At 39.6% G+C, this 15,720-nt stretch overlaps 1 protein-coding gene across 2 annotated transcripts in view; it reads left to right on the top strand.

The window, feature by feature from the left end:
- Positions 1 to 15,720, top strand: part of vav3a (vav guanine nucleotide exchange factor 3a) — a 106,424-nt gene that overhangs the window by 20,980 nt on the left and 69,724 nt on the right. For both annotated transcript variants that reach the window (XM_015002705.2, XM_015002707.2), the window contains exon 2: positions 40 to 156. In XM_015002705.2, the coding sequence (XP_014858191.2) occupies positions 40 to 156 (117 nt within the window). The remainder of the gene's footprint in view (positions 1 to 39; positions 157 to 15,720) is intronic.

The following is a 15,720-nucleotide window of genomic DNA, read 5'->3' as shown; positions in this document are numbered from 1 at the left end:
CTTTTTCTTTCTTTTTTTTTTTTTGTCCTGTAAATGCAGTTCCTGTGCCTGAAGAATATCCGGACGTTCCTGGTGGCGTGCAGCGACTCATTCGGAATGAAGAAGAGCGAACTGTTCGACGCCTTTGACCTTTTCGATGTCAGGAACTTTGGCAAGGTAAGGGAGGCACTTGCCGGCAGTCATACGGTGACATTTTGGCTTGGTTTTTGGTAAATGAAGGCTGCCTCCTTCCCCGCCGTGCACGCCAGCTGTCCCCAAAGATGCGCTGAATAAGACAAGCGAGCCTTTATGAGTGTGTGGAAGCAGAAAAGCAGCTTTAACATTACTAATAGGTAAAAGAGCTCTTCTCTTTTCACCACGTCATTCCAGATTTAAATTTACAGCGAAAGCGTTGATGTGTAAAAACATGCCAACTATTGATTTTATTAATTAATCAAAATTTTGGTTTTTGAAGATTTCATTTTTGGAAAATCTGGACTTTGTTTTTCCACCAATGCACTCTGAACTGCTGACATCAGTCCAGTTCAGAGTGATGCCACCATCTTGTTTTTACGGCTTCTATTTATTTGGGTTTTCATTTCAGGTCAACTCGGCATTACAATGAAATAAATATAAGGGTCAGGCTAAGATTCTTGTTTTAGAAATCTAAAATAAAGTCATGATGCCACATCGCCCTGAACCACCTTATATGCTCGTTTATCAAACACCAGAATGGTATAATATCATAGCTATTCAGTTGTGGCATTCAGTGTTTCCTTCTTCTGCCGGTAGACACCGGCAGAGGCCGTGTCGCAGCGTTCTCCCCACACCTGAAATCTAATCCGAAAACTGAAAAAGCAACAGCGTGACCCAGCAGTTCAATCGCTTCCTCTCATTAAAGTGAAAATGCTCCAGCTTGCTGGCTTTACAAGGGTTTAAAAAGTGGGGCCTCTGGTGCATTACTTGTAAAAGGCTCTTATCCTTGATTTGCAGGGCTGAGAAAGTGTCTGTGGCTCTCCGACAGCCCTGGCGCTGGCCACAAGACGTTCCCCAGAGGTTTAATTAGAAATAGCAGCCTTTAGCTGACGATAGCATGCTAAAGGCTTCTCCGATGCCGAGCTGAAGAGCTTTGGGTTCGTTTTGTAGCGTTATTTTTCATCAAAGCGATGCTGATTTCTTGTGTCTGCGTTTGAGACTATAGTTTGAAGGAAGACAGGAAGTAGTTCTTGTCCGTTTGGATGTTGAACGCGACGAATAAAAGACGCCGTCAGCCTGACAGACGATATTCAACTGCAAAACTTTCAATAAGCTTTTTATATGGAAGCACTTTGGGTACTGGTTTTGGTGGAAATAAACAAAAACATCGCAATGTCGTGGCTGGCTAACCATTAGCTAGCCACCAACATTTAGTTTGGAGATAATTGTCAGCAGTCCACTGCTAATGGACCGCAATTGTGTGCCGTTTGTTCAAAATCTAAAATACGCTTAGTGACCTAAACTGAACCTGCTAATTCTGTAGTGAAGAGAGATTTGATATTTATGAAACCTTCAGTCTATTTGTGAAGCACAAAAAGGCAGAGATGTAGCTGCACTGCTAGAGAATTGATGTAACTCAAATATCAGAGCAAAGAACTTATAAAAAATGTACTTTATCTCGCTCTATGTTCCCTGCACTTATAAAAATTCACACTCAAAGATGTGACAGGACTTCATGTGTCACAAAAATCCCCTTTTCCTTCCTCATGTTTATCCCCACCTAACCAACATGTTTGACTTGCGAATCAAAAGACTAGGCTTGCTACTTCAAATGCAGCCTATACTGGGTAAGTTAAGCAAGTTCCACCTGGGCAAAGTGATTTTGCCTGAAGCAACTAATTTCTCCTGTTAAAAGAAACAAATTCAGCTAAAGCGGCTGCATGACTTGCACATGCGTTAGTTGCTTTTGTGTCGCTGAACTTCCCCTTTTTTAGGGCAAATGTGCAAGTCAGGTGGCAACACTGTTCCAGCGAAAGGTTTATGAAAGACAGCAGCTTGTGTAAAGCAAGCCTGTGAAACCGTTGCATCCTTTTGTTGTCGGCAACAGCACTCGTTGGCCAACATTGTGAAACTGTGTCTGCTTTCAACTTTTCAGCTTATCAGTTGGATCATGATGAGCAGAACCAGGTTTCCTCGGTGTGGAAGACTCACATTTTAGCCAATATCTAACACTAAACCTGTGGTTGGTGTAATTAACGAAGCGCTATTTTTATCAGTGGTTAATAATGTAAAATGAATAGACGGTTAAAAAAAAATACAATTCTGGAAGGAATAAAGATGTGAAATGAGAAAGGCTTTAGACACAGACAGCAGCACATTTTTTATTTTTTTATCTCCGTTGGCGCACATGGCTGAATAGGCAGCTGAGAGAATTAAGGCGTCTTTTTCTTAATTCATTCATTTATAATTAAACCATTTTTTGGACCTCTGGCAAGTTTCTTTCTGCGTTTGCTGTGTTGCTGAGTGAGAATATGCAAATACGGATCTTTATCCTCGCTCTCGGGGAACAGAACAAACAGAAAGTTGCTTTTTATTGTTTTACTGTGTTTTGCTCCTTGTAATGTTTTAGTCTTTCTATGTTTTTCCATTTACATGCCTTTCCAAGTTTGGTTGCTTTGTTTTCGAGAAGATACTAGCTCGTCTCATGTTTTTTAATGCTTAATTTGAACAGAAATATTCAAGCCTGCTAGCTTAGCCTAGCCGGAAAAACAATAGGTTGAGGTTTTCAGTGAGTGAGCTATCTTCAGAAGGGTTTTGTGTAAATAGTGTGTTTATTTAGCTCATGTTACAGCTACAAACTGAATTGTGTTTTTCTGAATTTTTAACAGGCTGAGGAAAGCTAGCACATAACTGTGAAGCGGGAAATAAAAAAACCCATTGCTATCAAAAACATCTTGCAGAGCATCATCGAGACATGGCCATCCACATGAAATGACACGGAGAATATTAAGTGTACGACCCAAACTTCTGACCCAAATACAATTGAAAATCTATGGAAATACTTGAACATTTCAGTTCCTTGAAGTGCCTGTTAAAGACCTAAAATACTTTCAGTCTGTGGTGACAGTCAGCTATTGACTCAGGGTGGATGAATACAAATGCACACCACACAATTGTATGTCACTTCTTACTAAATTATGTGAGATTTTTCTTTAACAATGTGGTTTTCAGTGTCTCTGAGCCATTATACTCTGAACGATCAATTTTGAGTTTTGCACCGAACGGCAATTTCACTCAGCTGCTGCTGAGCACTTTGATGATTTGAAGTCAACACGTTGCCCAAAGTGAATGTAACATACCGAAATCATAGTGCCTGCTTGTTGGCAACGCTCGCTCGGCTGGTTCTGCACAGGCTAATGGAGAGAGGAGAGGAGCTGCCATTCGCCGTCACTCCTACTGCCATTCAGCGCCTTTTCCTCGGCTTTTTGTTTTAAAAATAGCTGCCGGACTGCTCTTGAATAAAACATAATCAGCCCCTGTTTGTTTTTAGTGTTTGTTTTATGATCTTGATAGAGTCGGTTTGAGGAAATGCAATATGAGGAAACAACTGCTCTGTTGGCTTGAGTGGTGACTGCGACTGTTTAATCTTGGAGTTATGACTTTTTCAATTTAGTCGTTAGAACGGAGCAACAAAAAATAAAAAACACGATTATTAATTAGGCTCAAAAAAAAAAAAGTCACTCCTAGGCAAATGTAGCAGCCTTAGAGTGTTTCTGAGGGAAACTGTGGCTGCATTACTCTGCTTTTGGAGAACATCAAAACAAACTGAGCAGGTCTAAACTGTTGCCTCAGTGCAAAACATCTGGTTTGGACATCTGTTTTGTAGGTACGTGAGGGGTTCTGGGTTCTTTAGGGAGAAGAGAGAATTGGCTTTCAGAAGCCATGCAGATTTAGACCCACGCTAATCCACACCTGGCAGAAAGAGGATGTGTGGGAGAACATCATACATGTGGTGCAGACTATTTAGATCCAATGAAAAGCCACATTATGGTATTATTATCAATGCATTTCTTAAGCCTGTGAAAGTATTTGGTGACAGAAGCACTTTAGATATTGCATATTAAAAGTGATCTGCTCTCCGAGTTTCTACATCTACACCGTCGCTGTTACGAGGATGGTGCTGGAAATTGTTCCTCTTTCCCGTTTTGTACTTTAGCCTTTTTGCTTTGATCACATCCTGCTCTTTCAGTTACAAAATGACACTGTCTGCAGCTGCTTGTGAAGGATCAATCATGAATCAGTTTGTAACCATCAGGGGGATGTTTCAGAGCAACCACGTTTTAAATTAATGTTCATTAGAACAATGTTGAAAAGAGTTATCAGAAATATTATCAGTGGAAACAGGGTCTAATATTAAGCTTATGAAAAAATGTAATCATATATGTCTGGAACAGTTCTCAGTTATAGCTTTTCTTCAGCTATTTCAAGTTAAAGAATCCCTGGAAAAACCTTCGGCAAATCAATAAGCAACTGCTAACCTCTAGTTCGTAGCTTGTTCTGACTAGCCAGATGCTAGCCGCTAGTTCGTAGCTTGTTCTGACTATGCAACTGCTAGCCACTAGTTTGTAGCTTGTTCTGACTAGCCAACTGCTAGCAGCTAGTTTGTAGCTTGTTCTGACTATGCAACTGCTAGCCACTAGTTTGTAGCTTGTTCTGACTAGCCAACTGCTAACTGCTAGTTTGTAGCTTGTTCTGACTAGCTAAGTGCTAGCTGCTAGGTCATAGGCTTATATTGCTGTTAATTCCCTCCTATTCAAAATGCATAATTCTGCCCTAGCAACGGTTATTCTTATACTATTTGTGAAAACACTAACAGGAAGTGTATTCAATGCACTTTAAGGAAAAGTAAAATAGGACCACCTTAGATTTCGACCAGCATTGATACCGCTATATTGACTTTCAGATTCTTTAAAATAAATTTGGCTCAAAAAATACAATGGGCAAATGTGTTTTTAAATATTGTTAAATATTATCATGGCAGTGTTAAAATTGTAAACTGTAAACATTTCTTCATTGTGTCTTGGTGTGCAAGCTTGAATTGTGTCACAAATGTAAAATCCATCCATGTGTTGTGACATCCAGTGAAAAATCCACTGCAGTCACATTTTCTGACAGTGAGTGACTAAGTGTCTCCATTCCCTTTTCCTGCAAAGTCCAGCTTGGTTTAAAATAGAACCAAAGTGCTGACATGAGCTGTCCATCCTCACTGTCATATGACGGACAGTTTTCCTGTTCTTAAGGAAAATAACTCGTCATTGTCAGATTTAAAGGTGAAGCAAACAACTCGAGCTTAAGGAGTGCTTTGACCACCTTTTGACAAAATTATGCTGTCGCCTGTTTATTTATGAGATAAATTAGACATATATTGACAGTTATTATCTTACTATCTTTATTGGCTTATTAGTAATCCAACTAACATGTAAAATCAAGTGAACAATAGATACAGGAGTAGTTCCAGACCACGCAGCAGCTTCCTTTAAAACCGCTCCACTCGTATGTTTGAAGAATGTAAACAATCTCCTGATAAGAATTTAGCGCGGCATGTCGTTTTGGCAGGGGGTCAGTCGACTCACGTACTTGTATCTGGATCAACACATGTGGATAGTTAAGTGGGAGTTTATTTAGATAGATATGTGCAGCGTCAAATGTTAAGATGAGTTTCTCTTTTCTTTCCTTTTCAAAGTGAGGGGTAAAAATGGTGTTTAGAGGAAAGCAGAAGTGAGAGGTTATTGATAGGTGCCTTCTTCCTCAGTCGACTGTGATAAATTTAAGTGGAAACTCACTAAAGGCTGATTCATCTGCTGCCTATCCACCCTGTTATTTCTCTCCCCACCCCTCTGTCTCTTTCCATTGTCCTTCAGCTGTGCTCTCTGCAGCAGATCTGTTTGGTCAGATATCATGTGTCTGCTATTTGCTAATGGATACTCTGAGCTCATCTTCACACCGTAGAGCTGAACTGCAGGAACAGTCTCCCACCCTGGACATTAAAAGGAACCCTTTAGAAAGCTGAATTCAGTATTACGTGTTCATATTGGCTGATCTTGGCCTTTTTATTTACAGAAGTAGGTCATCATCACAGCGACGGAGTAGATTAGCAGAGGAACCTTTACGGATTGGTGTGGGAGGTTCCACCATTTAACTTTGAAGGTGTCTTTGTCTCTTAAACCTGCAATTAAATTGCCAGACTTATGGAGTCATAACCCGCCTACAGCTGTCTTACTTAGAATGAGTTTTATGAAGCGTTACTTTTTGGATCTTATGGCTTTTTAGCCAAACACAACATCAGATGTTGGTGATGGATTCCCTACTTTCAATCAGGCTTTAGTTGCAGAAATACATGCAAAATAAAGTGTGTTTTCTAATTAAGGGCAAGTGAATGAATAGACAGTATGTGGGAGAACAAGTGAAATGTACAATTGTATAGACCAGAGGTTCCCAAACTGTGGGGCGCGCCCCCTGGGGGGGCACCGTGACATTGCAGGGGGTGCGGGGGAAGCCGTCTGGATGAAAAAATAAACAACAAAAAAACATGAACGATGTTTGCGCTGGGTTTTTACCTTAGAATGGCTAACTCTCTGTTATTCCTGTGTCAATTTGATACAGTAGAGGCTTCAAATTGTTTTTGATCAATTTTGAGAAAAGAATTGCTGTAAAATCAGAAGAAGTGTGGGGTGTTATTGATTTTTTGTAAATTTTGCAGAGTTGTGAAAAACTGGAGGCACTTATTGATGCAATTTGGAGTCTGGAGGGCCACATAAAAAGCTACAGCGGGCCACATTTGGCCCCCGGGCCTTGAGTTTGACGCATGTGGACTAAAGTGTTAGATTTATGACTCCAGTCACAAAACTCAGAGTTGCCATAGCCTAAATGACAGATGTTTGTGGTAACATCTGCAGCATGTATCGGGATCCTGTGATGGATTTTCAGTGTTTTCTAGTAGAAAGAGTTAACAGCAGTAAGTCTCTTTTTTTAATTAGTGCTGCCATTGAGTAAAAAGCTCACTGGAGCTCTGACCCAGAGAGTCGTATGTTCTTATGTTAAAGGGTGAGTTTGATTTGTTTGCCAAGGATATTTGTGGACTGTGTCGCTAAAAACAAATCATAATCTTTCAGTCTTTTCTGTAGCGTCATGATAACAACCACCGGTATGTTTCTCAAACAAAAACGAGTATCTAATAACTAATAACTAATAAAATACAACAACAACAAAAATATATATCTTTGACATCTTGTGCAAATCCTCTGACTTAAATTAAGAATCTAACATATTCCTGAACCACTTACATTCCACTATAAAGAAAATGTGTTGACCATTTATGCGTCATTTCTAACCGGAGTTTTCTTCAACAACAGAGACTCTGAAGATCCTTCAAAATATAAGCATTTCCTGTTTGATTCTTTCGACAGGTGAACTTTGATCAGCAACGCCTGTTTATATTTTAGGTCAGTAAACATTGTACCTTGTTCATTTTCAAATTAATGCTCAACTGTTAATTTGTTTAACATAGTTGAAATGGTTGTTCTGATATGTTAAATGTGCACGTGTTAAATTATGCTTCAGGGTGTAGATTTTTATCCAACGTCAATTCTGTGTATTGGGCCCAAAGGGTGATTTAAAGAGAGAATATAGACGGACTAGAACCTGTAAAAAATGACTCGGCTTTAAATCTGTGCTGCGTCTTTGTTGTCGTAGAACAGCTTTGATTTGTGATGTTATTTCAGATGTCTCTAATAAGGAGTCTCAACAGCCTGCTCGTTGCCTGATTTTTTTCTTCTTCTTCTAGAAGAGCACAGCAATGGTCATACATTTGAAATTCTTTATTTCGTGTCTTTGTCTGACTCGTCTGTGTCGCTTCACTTAACCTCGGCTCCAATTTGCTTTGAATTCGGCTCAAAACTGTTTGCCAGAACTCGCTGCAAAGCCGCCGTGCTGAAAGCTCTGTGGATAATTCATGGGCTTCCAGTGGCTACGTGTCAGCTGCTCCCACTGGAAACACACTTAGGTTTGCCCATGTGTGAAGGCAAACACACGAGCATTAATGCACTGACCATGCACAATCACAGCTTGCTGACAATCACTCGGGGCTCTGGGCCTCCTGGCTCTGAGGTTGCTGGTCACAGAAATGGTTTTATCGCTCAAGTCATTTCAGAAAAGGGAAGAAATAGATTCAGATTATTGCTGTTGTAATCGTTTTCTATAGAGTAGATTATAGGTAGCTAAAAATGAACCAAAACTAAAATTAGTATCTTAAGCTAGAATTAGCAATTTAGCTAATTTTGACTTAAAAACTAAAGTTACTGAATGACATTTTCAACAGCTTTAAGATACAAAATGTACCCTGGATTCTCCATACATCAAAACAACTCAAAAGTGATTTAGCATTTGTTTTAAATTTTTTTGAAATAATAATCCTATTAAAAAATGTATAAAAAACAAAATGGACCCTTGTAAAGTGTTGTTTTTTTTCTGTGTTGTGTAATCTGTCTAGTCCAGTGGTTCTTAACCTGGGTTCAATTGAACCCCAGGGGTTCGATGAGTCAGTCTCAGGGGTTCGGCGGAGCCTCTGCCGCGGAGGTAAAGACACTTGTGTAAAGTCGTGATGACGCGCCGCTTTGTCATCACTTGCTGCAGAGGATCACGTTACATTGCTGAGCCAATCAGTGCTGCGGAGGAGCACTGATTGAAGGAGCTCCACTCTCAGCATGGATTTGAACTTCTGTCTTTAATTACTTCAGCAAAGCTCAACGTTTTTACCAAATTCTGTAGCTTTTAGTGTACTTCTAAATCTGCTCCTTTGTCGCATCTTTTCTGGCCTGCTACTTACTGCCTCTAGCGGCGAGGGGGCAGTAACACAACTAATATAATTGCATTACTAAATCAGAATACCGCAAAGTCTTTATTATTTATTATTAATTTTTCATTCTCTTAAGAATGTAGAGCTAATTACATGATCTAAACAAGACATTAAAGTGGTTCCAGTTTCTCTCGAAGGCCAACCTGTTGAAACTGTGGCAGATTTTAAATACCTTGGGTCGTTCCTGGACAGTCAGCTCAACTTTGCTGAAAACACTGACTATATTTTGAAGAACTGTTCTCAGAGACTCTACCTTTTAAGAAGACTTGGTGATCTTGGGGTGACCCAACTAAAGTCTAGTTGGGTCACCCCTATGTTTTGAATTTGAGGGGGAAAAAAAATCATATTTTGTTTATCACTACAGAAGGGTTCAGTGAATGCGCATATGAAACTGGTGGGTTCGGTACCTCAAAAAAGGTTAAGAACCACTGGTCTATACCCAAGGATTGCCCAATTCTCCAGTCAATCCAAATACTGACCACTTTTTAATTTTCTGCAATAAACACATAGTTATTTTCTCTTCAGTGCTCAAATGCATTTTTCTTTTTCGAAACCTGTGGAAGAACTGCATCTAAAACCAGCTTAACGACCCACTACCAGCCGAACTACTGCACGCTTAGCAAAACGGTTTAACTGAAGTCACTTCTTGCAAAGTCTTTGCCGTGTTCACATTTCATAAACATTCAAATAAATGCGTTCTGATCTCAACTGGTGTAAAGGCAGCGGTGTGAAGGGAGTCATGTAGGAATTGGAAAAAACAAAACAAAAATAACCTCCATTTTCCTTCATACAGTTCTCACACAAAGGTAAAAAAAAAAGAAAAGAAAAGAAAAAACCTCTTCTCACAGCATATTTTGCAACATTCAAAATGCCACATTCATGTCTTTAGCAAAAACATGGATATAAGAGGTTTCTCCATGTGTTTGTGCTGTTTTCTGTCGCGAGTGTGTGTAGAAGGGACTCTCATGGGGACTGACTCATCTCCAGATTCAGCAGCAGGAAACAGGAAGAGGAAACAGTCACATCAACATCACACCGGTTGTTCTCTGTCTGAAAATTAAAATATTATTTAATGTGTAACGGGAGAATAAAAGGTGCATTCATGTTGTAAGAAAAAAAAAACTGTATTCCCAGTGGATCTTAAACTTTTATACACGAGGCCAAAAAACCTGGCTCTTCCTATGTTCTGTGTAGATATTTTGTGGGCATGTAAGGCCAAAACAATTGAACTTCCACGCCGTCCTCTTGGTTCCTGTTACTGGTCACGGGGATCGGGAAGTTGAAGTATAATGCGTAAATGTGTCAAAGTTTAAGACCCCAGGAAAAAAAAAAAGAAGAATCCTGTGCTGCCTGGGAAATTGTTATAAAGGAAGTTTTTTTTTGTTCCAGCTTTACTTCATACCAGCTGAAAATCAGTTTCTCAAAAAGTTAGAAAATAAACAAACAAATAAACACCACATCTATAGAAAGGTGGGAAGTTTTTCATACCAACCAAACCACAAATGGGCCCGTGATTGTTATCAAGGTTTTCTGAAGTTTTCAATCTGGCCAAAATTTGATATATATATATACATATATTTTAAAAAAGCTCATGGTTTAAATGTTTTTAATAAAACTTAAGCAAAAGCTCCAGTACGACTGGTGTTTTTTGTTTTGGGTGTCTGTAATGAAGTTTCCCTTTCCAGGCCTGTTGTCCTGCTGGCTATAAAAAGACTGAAACACGTTTCCTTCACTCAATAAGATAACTGGAATTATCTGAAGTACGGAGGACTCCTACTTCACTACGATTCACTATTCTAGTTGCAGATTTTTTGGAGAGTGACTCCAAATTATTCCTGAAAAATCCTTTGGTAGATTTTTTTTTATTGCAGTATAAAATATAAAATATTTGAAAAAAAATGCAGCTTGGGAAGCTGAAATCCCTATAGCCACAAAGTTATTTGACATGCTATTGGTTGGCATTTGCAAGTCACAGAAGCTGCATGTAGACATTAGCTTCTGCTATGGTACAACGTGGGTTTAATAGGTGTATATTCCTACATATTGAAGGGGCAGCATTATGTGTTTTCCAGGCATGTAGTGCCGTTTTATAGCACATTGAAGTAACTATGTTAACTTCAGTTGTTCTAAAAATGCTGTGTATATCAAATATGACTTAAAAGAAATTTGATTTAGAAATTTAACGAACTCTGTCTCTTTAAAAACTCCTGCTCTCTCTGAAACTCCGCCTCCAGGAAATCATCACATTGCTCCTCTTGCTAATTTAAAAAGAAATATCGTGCATCGTCCCCTGTTTGTCGCATTACAGGTTGAATTTCGGTGTCAGCCTTTTTTCCCAGAGGCTAGTAATAATAATTAAATTCAGCGAAAATGTAGCATTAAGAAAACATTCACTAAGGCTCATTTTTCCACACTCAAACATGTCTGGTTTGGACCAGATACTTGGCATAATGACATTGAATGTCGACAGAGGAAGGATGGTTTGAGGGTCCCGATTGAGGTGCCAACACACCTGCAGAGCACTCTGGGATTTTTCAGTATTATTAGTGATGCATGTGTGCTGCCTAGCAGCAGGCCGGCTACAGTCAGAATGATCTTGTGAGCCAAATATAATTACACTGCAGGGCCAAATTTGGCCTGGATTTGACACATATGCACTACAATACTGCAGTCACAGGTTTTCCTAATATCATTCCAACTATTCCAGAGAACTGTATTTACCCGGGAAGCGGTTAACCATCAACAATTAGCCTTTAGATATATAAATATAAAGGCAGGGTGTTTGAGTGACTTGGCTCAGATCAATTCTGTGAATTTAAATGGCACTAGTGAGTGTGAACTGGAGAGCTTATGAACAACCGTCGTTAAGATCAAAGACCAGAAAGACTGATGTGCAAGCCTTCGAACGAACCATCTCAATATTCACTGTCCTACTTTCTGAGAGCTTTACCCCCCCTCCAGCTTCTATAAATGTGGAACTATATGGGCAAAGACCCGCATCTCCTTGCAGATGCACGGAAACACAGCGACGCAGTTGCTCTCCGTTCTAAAAAAAAAAAAAAAAAAGAAGATCTGGTTCAACCAAAACTTTCATAGCGAGCCAAAGCGTATGCCGTTTGATTTAGATAAAAGGCAGTGAGTTATCTGAGCTGGTGGATTCGATGCCCGTTCACCTGTGCTGATTTAAAAGAGGGAACATTTGTGTGTGTGTGTGAACGCCGATGCTCGCCTGAAGTGCTGGGTTGCTTCTTTGCCAGAAATGTAAATGCTGCTAGATTAAGGGAAAAAATCACAAGTAAAAACAGCTTGGGCATTTCTTTTTTTCCATTTTCTGCTTCTTTCCTTTCCCTCACGCATCTCACAGCTACCGTCTGGGTAACCTCATGAATGACATGTGCAAACACATTTTGTGCGGCTCCTCTCTCCTGTCTGGTACTGACTAAGCAGAACAGAAGGAGGGAGAAAAGCGCCTCTGGCAGGGAACCAAGACTTCCCTTCTTCTGGCTCCCGATGGTGACTGCTTGTCCAGAGCGTCACTCCGATCGCGGAGCAATCCAAAACGTTCCTAATTTTAGTCTTAAGTTGGTAGTTCAACTGAAGAATGTTAAGCACTGCGAGTTGAGAGGCTTACTTGATGGGGAAAGTTATAGTTGTACTTAAACGTTAGATTAATAAAATTGAACCCTCACCCAACCATCCAACTTTCATGCAGCATGAAGATTTATATGCAGATGTCATACCGCGTGAATCATTGTTTGTTAAAATGGCGGTCAGAACAGCTCTGACCTGTCGAATGTTCAGGAGATTTGGTGCTAAGTGTTTTGACATTTGTTGCAGGAATGTTCAACACAGATTGTTGGATCCTTTTTGGTTTGTCGGGATTCGTCTTCTGTTGATGCAGCTTCTTGCGTTCTCAGTACTTCATCTTCAGACAGTTTTTTTTCCCGTCTGTTGCGGTAGAATTCAGGCGCAGGCCATAGAAACCTAACATTTTTGCTGCTTTGTAAAAGTGTAAAACTGTGTAACACGATTTAGACGGTTTAATTTAAAAAGCGAAACACCAACTTAACGTGTCCTAGGCATGGAAGATAGTTAAAGGTCAAATATGAAATTGTGCAGGTTATGAGACACAATTAAAAGTGCTATTCACCAAAAGTCACTGCTTTGCATGATGCAGTAATAAATATTTTTTGTTGATTGCTGGAAGGATTTAAAATTCAGAACAGCTCCTCAAAGACAATGTCTAGAATTTCACTGAAAAGTTTTAACTGCAGGACCAATTTTTTGTCGATGCTGTTACCATGGTAACCATTGTTACCATTGATGACCCCTGCCCCTGTCATCTGATTGGCCTCCCCAGTGGCCCCACCTGATGATTGACATGTAACAGCACCAGGTCATTCCTGTACATTATTTGGAATCATTCTAAGCCAACCTAATATCTAAAGAAGAAAAATAATAATAAATAATAAATATATGAAAAGAAAATGTATATAACTTTATATAAGTCCATGTGATGACATATATAAATAGATTTATATCAGACACGACACCAGCCTCCTTGATACTTGTGCTCATAAAAACAAGCTGAAATTGTTCTCCTGGATGTTTCAGTTGTGCTGCGCTGTGTTGCTACTCACACTTTCATACCTGGTGGTGATGGTAAAACATCAATAAGTTATTTACTGATCCTCTAAAAAAAAAAAAAATCGTTGTCCGTCAAAGAAAAAAAATCATTTTATTTCCAATTTGTAGTCATCAAACGAAGCACTTAGTATTTCTCTGCGAGAACGTTTTTGAAATCAGGTAACATTTCACCAAATGACGTGATTAGAAGACGGCAGAACTCTGATCGTTTCCTGATCCCGCATCACTTCTCTCGGCCTGCGGGAGAAAACCCCCGCAGAAGCGGATCAGCTGCGCTGGACGCTCCAAAGCCTCTGGTCCGTTAAAGCGTCCAGATCAGAGGTGATACTCTGATCGATATGGTTCGTAGTATGGTTAATAATGAGCTCCACGACGTTCTCTGTGCGTAAAGTTGAAACTGCCTGCGCACCAAGTGGTCAGCTGCACTTTATTACAGTCTGGACACGAAACCAGCGGACTGCTCTCTGTTCTTATCAAGACGAGGCTGAGGAGGGAATCTGACATATTCAGTTAAGTTTTTACTGGTTTTGTTTTGAAAACACCATTAACGTAAGCAGCGTAACTATATATTGTATATTTGTCGTTTGTCATCTCATGTGTGATTAATTGGAGCGTAACGGTGGAGCATTTATGCGCATTTATTGCCCTGTGCACTGCGCTTGTTTCTGACTAACGGACTTCAGCGCTTTCATTTCTGTCCTTCCTGACCAGTCAGCTGCTATTCCTCTATTTAAACTACAATAAGTTGATCAACACAACTAGATCACACATTCTCTTAAGTGTTTCTCTGTGTGCTGTAAACTCATTAAAAGCCTGAGCCAGCATCAGGCAAATAATTCTGGTCCGACCCGAACTATTTTTACCTGTCAAATTACCTGTCAAAACATATTAACATAGACTATTTAGCCACGATTTACTTAATATTCACCTAATTGAATCCAGATCCCATCACACATAAAGCAGATAAATGTACCTAACTTCTTCTGTGTAGTGACACAAACCACTGACTGTGGCTCCAATAACGTATAATAAATTAAATGAAATTACCAGCACTAAACCCGCTGGGGTCTGAACTCACAGGCTCACAAATTCTTCCTGGTCGCATCTGCAGAAAAATCCGCGCTGGTTCATCTGTCAGTTGGATCTGTCTGAACCAAACCGAACAACTGAACTCTGCGAGTTTTTTTTTACCCTGTGCGCGGTTCGGCCCTGCTTTTTTTCCAAGGATTTTTTTTTCTTTTTCTTTTTTTCTTTTTCTTTTTTGCATGGTTTCGCTTCTCCAAAACGGACAGATGTTATGTCTGCCGCGCCAGCTGCTGGCCAGCTCATACTGTACGGCATTTTCTTGTATTTTCTTTATTTCTCTTGTAATAGATTAAAGTAAATCCACTTCAGTTTATTTATAGCATATTTTCTTATCTTATTTGATAAAAATAGGATTTGTTTAATAAGGTCTGGCTTGTGTGAAGCTGTAATGACTAGTTCAGTTGTTTTGTACCATGGAAAGTGTTGGGTTTTTTTTAAAAAATTGGCTCAAGACCTGTTAAGAACCAGACACAAGACCAATGAGGTTTTTATGCCTTCCTTTGCAAATGGAGAGAACCACAACCTCTAACCCGCTCGGGATCAAAGATTGGTGAGCTCTGCTCAACTCTGGTTGGGAATTTTATGATGACCTTCTTCAGTGGAACAATGCTGAGATAACAGAACAGATGGACCCCTTGAGTGGGAGATTACATCATAAATAAAGAAAGAACCTTTCTTTATTTACCCAGTTGGGTAACTGAACACATTTAGATAAAACACTCAAATAAATTGATAAAAACAATGATTAGTTTTACCCAACAGAAAGCAGTCAGCAAGCTATTGCTTTGGAGAACAGCCTTACCTCAGTTACCAAACAACCCAGTGATAATGGATTAGTGGGTCTTTCATTTATGACAAATGTCATCCTCACAAAAACTTAAAGGTGTTTAAGAAAATAGAGAAATTTAAAATCAGTTTTGTAACATCTTGTTGCAAAATAATTATGCTTCACAAACCTTATAGGGCCTTTTAGTCTAGATCTATCTCTCTCTCTGGACAACTTTTTATTTTCTCTTCTCAGGATGAAAAAAAAAGATCAAAATTTGCCGTACAAACAGTGCTCAGAAAAGTTCTCCGCGTTCCTCTCTGTGGTTTAAACATCAGAGCTAAGCCACAGC

The sequence above is a fragment of the Poecilia mexicana genome, unplaced genomic scaffold (genome assembly GCF_051168715.1).
Source record: "Poecilia mexicana isolate PSO_F unplaced genomic scaffold, ASM5116871v1 scaffold_20, whole genome shotgun sequence".
In the NCBI taxonomy this organism is placed as follows: domain Eukaryota; kingdom Metazoa; phylum Chordata; class Actinopteri; order Cyprinodontiformes; family Poeciliidae; genus Poecilia; species Poecilia mexicana.
Note: the sequence above shows the minus strand (reverse complement) of the source record. Positions and strands in the feature narration are given on the sequence as shown.